At 44.3% G+C, this 9,636-nt stretch overlaps 2 protein-coding genes across 3 annotated transcripts in view; both read left to right on the forward strand.

Moving 5' to 3' along the window:
• Nucleotides 1-321: 321 nt before the first annotated feature.
• On the forward strand, nucleotides 322-2,424 carry LOC119486392 (uncharacterized transmembrane protein DDB_G0289901-like). 2 transcript variants are annotated; one of them, XM_037766471.1, is made up of 2 exons: nucleotides 322-1,483; nucleotides 1,514-2,424. In XM_037766471.1, the coding sequence occupies exons 1-2, from the start codon at nucleotides 1,228-1,230 to the stop codon at nucleotides 2,296-2,298; spliced, it is 1,041 nt and encodes a 346-aa protein (XP_037622399.1). In that variant the 5' UTR covers nucleotides 322-1,227; the 3' UTR covers nucleotides 2,299-2,424. The 2 variants fall into 2 exon arrangements, with proteins under 2 accessions (XP_037622399.1, XP_037622407.1); XM_037766479.1 differs by having other exon boundaries at nucleotides 322-1,294; nucleotides 1,325-2,424.
• A 6,285-nt stretch (nucleotides 2,425-8,709) lies between these two features.
• The window catches only part of LOC119486376 (copine-9), a 148,012-nt gene continuing 147,085 nt past the window's right edge, over nucleotides 8,710-9,636 (forward strand). The window contains exon 1 of the mRNA XM_037766462.1: nucleotides 8,710-9,042. Within this exon, the coding sequence (XP_037622390.1) occupies nucleotides 8,966-9,042 (77 nt within the window). The 5' untranslated portion in view covers nucleotides 8,710-8,965. The remainder of the gene's footprint in view (nucleotides 9,043-9,636) is intronic.

Consider the following 9,636-nt stretch of genomic DNA (forward strand, 5'->3'; position numbering starts at 1 on the left):
GGGTAGATTTAGAGGTTTTATGTGAAACGAGCTCGTCGGTGTTGCCAAACGGTTCTGACGGCCGCCGGACCTCAGGACCTTTTGTTGTGCCTTTTTTTTAATCTTCAGTAACGCCGGATCAGATGTTCTTCTGCTCCAGTTTCAGGTCTGGTTCTGTTTCCTCAACGGTTCTAAGAGCATTAGCAGTGTTAGCTTTACGATAAAGCTTTCTGGGGTTTCCCCGTTATCACTCACTCGGGTTTTTTTTTTGTTTTAAAGTTATTTTTTTGGGGGCATTTTCCATTTTCATTGACAGGACAGTGGATAGAGTCTTGAAACTCACTCGGTTTTAAGATTACTGTTAGTGTTTAATATTGCACAGGAACATGAAGCTCTTATGGACACAACCTGATGACATTTAAGTTCTGCCTTTTAAGACTGTAGAAGAAGATTTTATTGATTTTAAGGAATAATTCTAGCAGGAAGTTTGTGAAACACTTTTATTCCCTTTCTCTCCGATAGTGAGATGAGAAGATTGACTCCAGTATCACGTCTCTAACTCCTCCAAAGCTTAATTACCAAGTTACCAAGTGTGGGTTAAACCAATGAGACGAGTTGATCGGTCCGTCTTAGAGGTGCTGACAGAGGCCTCCTGATTCTAGTCTGTATGCTCAGCTAGGTTAACCACTTCCTGACTCCGACTCTGTACTTAACGCACATCAATCAAGTTCTGTATCACGCTCTCGGAAAGAATTATGATAAACAAAACTGTTATTTTACCATGCAGAATGGTGTTTTGTGCTGCTCTCGCTGCACCACAACAACAACACGTCTGCTGAGCTGCTTTTAAGCCTCGGGAGGTTCCATCCCTTTTATTCTTTAATGAATCTGAGAGCGTTTTGGTTCATATGGCCGCACGCATCACTTCTCTGCTGCCGAAGACGGTTAGCTTTGTTCCCCCCCCACCAGCTGACTTTATTTGAGACAAGTGGGACGTTCAGGCGTGACCTCGTCTCCCCGTCCGGTTTCTAAGCTTTTGTTTTAAGATATCTGTCCTGAGAAGGAGTCGAGGTTTCATATCGTTTGTTTTTATTTTGGCATCATTTCTGCTGTCAGCCTGTAACTGTTATGAAGCAGCCAATCACAGGACACCTGCAATAACATGGAACTCATCCTGAGTTACTTCAAGAACTCTTCACTCTGGTTGTGCATGACGTCCTCCAACTCTATCTCAAATGGATTTTTATTATGATTAAAATGCTGCGTTGCACTCGTCCTGATCTCCTCTGTGTCAAGACTCTTCTTCTTTGTACAGGTTATAAAGGTTCTTATGACTCAGCAGCAGGTTATAAAGGTTCTAATGTCTCAGCGGCAGGTTATAAAGGTTCTAATGTCTCAGCGACAGGTTATAAAGGTTCTGATGACTCAACGGCAGGTAACAAAGGTTCTAATGACTCAGCGGCAGGTTATAAAGGTTCTAATGTCTCAGCGACAGGTTATAAAGGTTCTGATGACTCAACGGCAGGTAACAAAGGTTCTAATGACTCAGCGGCAGGTTCTAAAGGTTCTAACGACTCAGCGACATGTTATAAAGTTTCTGACGACTCAGCAGCAGGTTCTAAAGGTTCTAACGACTCAGCGACAGGTTATAAAGTTTCTGACGACTCAGCGGCAGGTTCTAAAGGTTCTAACGACTCAGCGACAGGTTATAAAGTTTCTGACGACTCAGCGGCAGGTTGTAAAGGTTCTTATGACTCAGTGGCAGGTTGTAAAGGTTCTAACGACTCAGTGGCAGGTTATAAAGGTTCCAACGACTCAACGGCAGGTTATAAAGGTTCTTATGACTCAGTGGCAGGTTGTAAAGGTTCTAACGACTCAGTGGCAGGTTATAAAGGTTCTAATGACTCAGCGAAAGGTTGTAAAGGTTCTTATGACTCAGTGGCAGGTTGTAAAGGTTCTAACGACTCAGTGGCAGGTTGTAAAGGTTCTAACGACTCAACGGCAGGTTATAAAGGTTCTTATGACTCAGTGGCAGGTTGTAAAGGTTCTAACGACTCAGTGGCAGGTTATAAAGGTTCTAACGACTCAACGGCAGGTTATAAAGGTTCTTATGACTCAGTGGCAGGTTGTAAAGGTTCTAACGACTCAACGGCAGGTTATAAAGGTTCTTATGACTCAGTGGCAGGTTGTAAAGGTTCTAACGACTCAACGGCAGGTTATAAAGGTTCTTATGACTCAGTGGCAGGTTGTAAAGGTTCTAACGACTCAGTGGCAGGTTATAAAGGTTCTAATGACTCAGCGACAGGTTATAACGAGTAGGGATGCACCGATACCGATACCAGTATCGGGTATGGGGTCCGATACTGTGCTCATGTACTCGTACTCGCAAAACGGCTCCGATACAACGGCACCGATACCACTTTACGGCAGCGTGACGTTAACCTCTCGTCATCATCTTTCGGCCGCGAGCCACCTTCGCCCCGAAGCCTTTCCAAGCCGACCTAGAGACGGTCACGGCGCACCGCCTCGTATGCGGGACTCCCCAGCCTGCCGTGTGTCGCTCACACCCTCCAGCTGGCTGTTAACGAGGGTCTTTTGGCACAGAGAAGTACTCGTATCGGTACTCGGTACCGGAGAGTACCCAGATGTAAGTACTTGTACTCGGTCTGAATAAAGTGGTGTCGGTGCGTCCCTAATAATGACAGGTGAACTCAGCAGGTGGCGATTGTGAATAAACAAACAAAACAAAACTTCTTTGCTTATTTTCTTTCTTGTTCACATGAATGAATGAATTTTCTCCAGCAGATCATCTCCGGAGCTTCTGATTTATTCATCCGTGGTGAGATATATTAACTATTTATACCACAGGATCTGCTTCCCTCAGCGGCTCAGCGGACATTAAGTGGTCGTTCTTAACACAGATGAGCCTCCAAGAACAGTTTGGCAAATGAGAATTCTGTGTCAAATGTAATGTGATTACATAAAGCAGTTATATAACCACATGTTTCAATTCTGATCAAATTCAACCGTGTTAAGTTAAATAAATTGTCCTGACTCAATAGGACGACAGGACGCTGCTTTCTAGGGCTGAGACGATCCACCGATCTCCTGATACGATATACTGTGATTGATGTTAACTTGTTGACCTCTAGACCATGAAGGGAACCAGACGAATCAAACACTTCTAGGGACTTTTACTTTGGAAAATCTCTAAATGAATCCAGTAAAAATGTTTGATTTTCAGCAAGTATGTATTCAGAGACGTCCTGAAGTCAAATAGATCAGGATCATTGGCAGAAATTATTGATTACATTTTATCCAGCAACCCCAAAAATGAAAGAATGAAGACATTTCCCTCACAGATTAGTGGTATTTTATATTTAATTTATAAGGGACATGTAATGTTTTGTACTTCTGGTGAATATAATCCATCAGTCTGATTTCCATAGATGTATTTAGTATCTACAGTTCCCTTTGTTAACACCTTATTTTGAAAAGTGGACGTCGTCCCACGTGTCTACTTCCTCTAACTTCTCCAAGGTGGTCTCTAGCTCTCCCTTCAGCTCTGTTCTCTTTATCCATCCATGGTCAGCTCCATCGGGGCCGTTTCAATGCAGAGAACATAATGTCAGTATCTGGGTGCTCTACAGTCGTAGCGTCGGCCCGTTTGACCACGGAGACGAAAGCGACGGCCGGCTCCACTGCAACGTTACCGCCACACCATAACGTTACCTCCGTACCATAACGTTACCTCCATACCATAACGTTACCTCCATACCATAACGTTACCTCCATACCATAACGTTACCACCGTACCATAACGTTACCTCCATACCATAACGTTACCTCCATACCATAACGTTACCTCCATACCATAACGTTACCACCGTACCATAACGTTACCACCGTACCATAACGTTACCTCCATACCATAACGTTACCTCCATACCATAACGTTACCACCGTACCATAACGTTACCTCCATACCATAACGTTACCTCCATACCATAACGTTACCACCGTACCATAACGTTACCACCGTACCATAACGTTACCTCCGTACCATAACGTTACCACCGTACCATAACGTTACCTCCATACCATAACGTTACCACCGTACCATAACGTTACCACCGTACCATAACGTTACCTCCATACCATAACGTTACCTCCATACCATAACGTTACCTCCATACCATAACGTTACCTCCGTACCATAACGTTACCTCCGTACCATAACGTTACCACCGTACCATAACGTTACCACCGTACCATAACGTTACCTCCATACCATAACGTTACCACCGTACCATAACGTTACCTCCATACCATAACGTTACCACCGTACCATAACGTTACCTCCATACCATAACGTTACCACCGTACCATAACGTTACCTCCATACCATAACGTTACCTCCATACCATAACGTTACCTCCATACCATAACGTTACCTCCATACCATAACGTTATCACCATACCATAACGTTTCCTGTCGGTGACAGAGTTAGCATGCAGCTTTAGCTCTGCTCTGTCTAGCTCTGCTTTTCCTGTCAATGTGTGAAACCCAAAGTGTTTCCATCCTTTACTGGATGTGTCGTGTTTACCACGCTGGATTTAACATGGGAGGGTGCAGGTCGTATCCACGCTGACCCTCCAACGTTTTACACTCTCTGAGGTTTGTTTTGGTTGACGGATACGGAACGGATATGACGTCACGTTACTCAGACTACCACAATAAAAGCGGTAACTTCCTTTTACCTCCACATAGACTCAGATGAAGCAGATATATTGAGTCTGGTGTTAAAACATCTGTTTAGAAATCCCCCCTTTTTCTTACCCGACTGCTTTCTGTGGTAAAACTCTCTTCGCCCCTTTAAAGTTTGAGGTCAGAGGTCATCCCACACAGTGACACTTCATCAGGCCAGATGTTTGCTGGAATCTCAACTCAGTCAGCTTGTGATTATTTAATCAACTACATCTTCCCACTGCCTCAGAGGTGGGAACACTCAAATGTTTCAGTGGTTAATGAATTATTGATTCATAAAATATTTATCCTATTAATTGACTCTTCATGCTGCTTGAGGAATAAAGTGTTCAGATTTAATGTCCATGGACATGTATGAGAGGTGATTAATGCCACAGAGGAGAGGAGAGGTATGACAGGCTCTCCTCCTGCTACTTCTCATTTGACCTCCCCTCTTTCTTCTTCTCTTTGGACAGTTTCTACTTTTCTGCATCTTCATCTTCCTCCACGTCAGATTGTCATCATGGTGATCTCCATAATGTGGTTATCCCTGCACAGAGAACGGTGCCCAGATCTCGTGTTGTGGTTTTTGTTGAAGGGGGTTAGCAGATCTGGGTCCTGTTCTTCAGATGTGGCTTCAGGCTGACATGCTGTTAAATAATCCTGTTTCTTTATTTTCATCCAGGTCATTTGGTTCTTAAAGATTCATCTGGATGAAGTTATCTCAGACAACAGTACACTCTTATTTTGAAATAGAAGCAAGAGGAGTAGAGAACACAGACTGTATAGAAGAAGTGGACGTGGTCACCGTGACGTCACCTGTTGGTTTGTCACCCAGCAGTGACAGAGAGGGTGGAGCTAAGTTCAACTGAACGCTTAATAAAACATTTTTAGGCGACCAAAAATGTTCTAATTAACTTTTACAAAGTGAAAACACACTGTGAAAGAGTTAAAGTAAGACACGGACAACTCCCAGACCGGACAACGCCGTGGTAGCGACCTGTCGATCAGCAGGTAGCCCCGCCCTAAAGCATCCCCGGCTGATAGCAGAACCGTTAACGTCGGAGCTTATCGATGCTGCGGTCTCCCCGTGGCTCGTTTAGTTGTGGGTTTCGGTACCCGTCCCTCGGGTTTAGCACCTAAACACAATGTGAGGTCAAGACAGTAGTGGAGTAGAAGCGCCGCTGGGTCTCTGTGGTCACATACAGGCGCTCTTTGGATCTATCAAAGGGCTCATTGGGTGGAATGTGGTCTCAAAAAATAATGCAAATAAATTGCAAAAATAATCGACACTTGGATTTGTGCAAAATTAAAATGCAACGCTGACAATGACCTGGATGAAGACCGATGTTGGTGGCAATGCGTCGGGCATTTTAAACAATTATTATCATGTAAAATAAAGGCATTTTAATTTAGCACAAACCCGACGGAGTGCCTTCGATTACTTTAGCAGGATACTTACATTTTATACGAGGTGGACGAGAGGCTGTTAAAAACGACTTAAGAATGCTGATTTAGTTTTATTACAAAGCATTGTTTAATACTCTATTCTGATTGATTAATCACTGCGTTCTGCGTTCGACCGTTGCTACATATAACAGACCGTTGCTGTGTATAACAAACCGTTACTACGTATAACAGACCGTTGCTACGTATAGCAGACCGTTGCTACGTATATTAGACCGTTGCTATGTATAACAGACCGTTGCTACGTATAGCAGACCGTTGCTACGTATAGCAGACCGTTGCTACGTATAACAGACCGTTGCTGTGTATAACAGACCGTTGCTATGTATAACAGACTGTTGCTATGTATAACAGACCTTTGCTGCATATAACAGACCGTTGCTACCTATAACAGACCGTTGCTGCGTATAACAGACCGTTGCTGCATATAACAGACCGTTGCTGCGTATAACAGACCGTTGCTACGTATAACAGACTGTTGCTATGTATAACAGACCGTTGCTGCATATAACAGACCGTTGCTCTGTTTAACAGACCGTTGCTGCATATAACAGACCGTTGCTCTGTATAACAGACCGTTGCTGTATATAACAGACCGTTGCTCTGTATAACAGACCGTTGCTGCATATAACAGACCGTTGCTACGTATAACAGACTGTTGCTGTATATAACAGACCGTTGCTCTGTATAACAGACTGTTGCTACGTATAACAGACCGTTGCTACGTATAACAGACCGTTGCTATGTATAACAGACCGTTGCTGCATATAACAGACCGTTGCTCTGTATAACAGACCGTTGCTGCATATAACAGACCGTTGCTCTGTATAACAGACCGTTGCTGTATATAACAGACCGTTGCTCTGTATAACAGACCGTTGCTGCATATAACAGACCGTTGCTACGTATAACAGACCGTTGCTGTATATAACAGACCGTTGCTCTGTATAACAGACTGTTGCTACGTATAACAGACCGTTGCTGCATATAACAGACCGTTGCTCTGTATAACAGACCGTTGCTGCATATAACAGACCGTTGCTACGTATAACAGACCGTTGCTGCATATAACAGACCGTTGCTACGTATAACAGACCGTTGCTGTATATAACAGACCGTTGCTCTGTATAACAGACCGTTGCTGTATATAACAGACCGTTGCTGCGTTTAACAGACTGTTGCTACGTATAACAGACCGTTGCTGCATATAACAGACCGTTGCTCTGTATAACAGACCGTTGCTGCATATAACAGACCGTTGCTACGTATAACAGACCGTTGCTGCATATAACAGACCGTTGCTACGTATAACAGACCGTTGCTGTATATAACAGACCGTTGTTCTGTATAACAGACCGTTGCTGTATATAACAGACCGTTGCTCTGTATAACAGACCGTTGCTGTATATAACAGACCGTTGCTGTATATAACAGACCGTTGCTCTGTATAACAGACTGTTGCTACGTATAACAGACCGTTGCTGCATATAACAGACCGTTGCTCTGTATAACAGACCGTTGCTGCATATAACAGACCGTTGCTACGTATAACAGACCGTTGCTGCATATAACAGACCGTTGCTACGTATAACAGACCGTTGCTGTATATAACAGACCGTTGCTCTGTATAACAGACCGTTGCTGTATATAACAGACCGTTGCTGCGTTTAACAGACTGTTGCTACGTATAACAGACCGTTGCTGCATATAACAGACCGTTGCTCTGTATAACAGACCGTTGCTGCATATAACAGACCGTTGCTACGTATAACAGACCGTTGCTGCATATAACAGACCGTTGCTACGTATAACAGACCGTTGCTGTATATAACAGACCGTTGTTCTGTATAACAGACCGTTGCTGTATATAACAGACCGTTGCTCTGTATAACAGACCGTTGCTGTATATAACAGACCGTTGCTGTATATAGCAGACCGTTGCTATGTATAACAGACCGTTGCTGTATGTAGCAGACCATCTGCAACGGTCTGCTATACACAGCAACGGTCTGTTATACACAGCAACGGTCTGCTATAAAGAAATAACAGACTGCCATCACAACAATGACTACATTACATTACAAGACAATAATTGTTTAAATGACGGACGCATTGCCACCAACACGGCTCTTCATCGGGGTCATCGTCAGCGTTCATTTTGCACAGATCCTACAGTATGGATTATTTATTTGCATTTGATTGAGAGCACATTGTAAGGAGCCCTTCACAGGATGGATTAAGCATTGTAAGGTATTTTATAAAAGCCTCTGGTCCTCCTGCTGTGGCACTAATCACCCTCCATACACCGACTACAAGTTGCGACCAGAAGCAGCAGAGAGACTAGAGGAGGTCTCTGCCTCCACCTGGCGATGGATGGAGAGAAAGAAGGAGCTGGTGGCTCCACATCTCTCTCTCTCTCTCTGTCTATCTCTCTCTCTCTGTCTCTCTCTCTCTCTCCATGAATGAAAGCCTCTTCCTCAGGTATGCCTCCTCCTCCTCCTCCTCCTCCTTAGCTGCTCCAGCGACCGTCAGCAGCATCAACTAGTCCACCCGGAGCCGAACCGGTCCAGATCCTCCAGCTCTCCTCCTCCTCTCCATCCTCTCCTCCTCCTCCAGCTCTCCATCCTCCCGGGTGGATGGAAGCAGCAGCAGCAGCTCTCCTCCTCAGAGTGAACTAGAGGTGTGATAGAAGTGAGAACTTGCTTGTTTCACTGAGCAGCAGCAGAAGAAGTGATTGAAGTGATTGCAGATCTTCAGTGATCTTCAGTGATTATGGCGACAATAGGAGACTTCGACCCGCTGAACTCCACCGTCCCTGCGACCAAGATAGAGATCACCGTGTCCTGCAGGTAGGAGCCTAGAGCTGCTCTCCATCACTCACCTGTCAGCATCATCTTCATCATCTCCATCACTCACCTGTCAGCATCATCTTCATCATCTCCATCACTCACCTGTCAGCATCTCCATCATCATCATCCTCTCACACTCACAGGTTATATATTATTACACATTCTGGATGCTTCACTTCAGTTTGAGTCCTCATGATTTATTATTTTTATTGTGCGTAGTTTCCACACGTTTCTTTTTGATTCTCAGACTTTTCCTCGCGCTTTTTAAACAGTATTGTGCGTGTTTGACGTGCACGGAGCAACTCTTGTATTGCTAAGGAGGACGTGCATGTGCGTGTGCGTGTGGGTGTAGGAGTGCGTGGGGGTGCAGCAGGAACCAACAGGAGCTGCTGGGTTTATTAACAGGAGCTGCTTTATTCTGAGAGCTCCAGAGAGATCACATGAAGCAGAGACACACAGACGAGCTGAGACTGTCCTCTGAACAATGTGAACAATAGTTATTCTAATAAGGCCTGAAGAGGAAGACAGGAATAATTTAACAATACTAGAACTCATTTATTATAAGAAGCTCAATCTAACCGAGCACATGGAGAC

Source organism: Sebastes umbrosus, chromosome 1 (genome assembly GCF_015220745.1).
Source record: "Sebastes umbrosus isolate fSebUmb1 chromosome 1, fSebUmb1.pri, whole genome shotgun sequence".
In the NCBI taxonomy this organism is placed as follows: Eukaryota; Metazoa; Chordata; class Actinopteri; order Perciformes; family Sebastidae; genus Sebastes; species Sebastes umbrosus.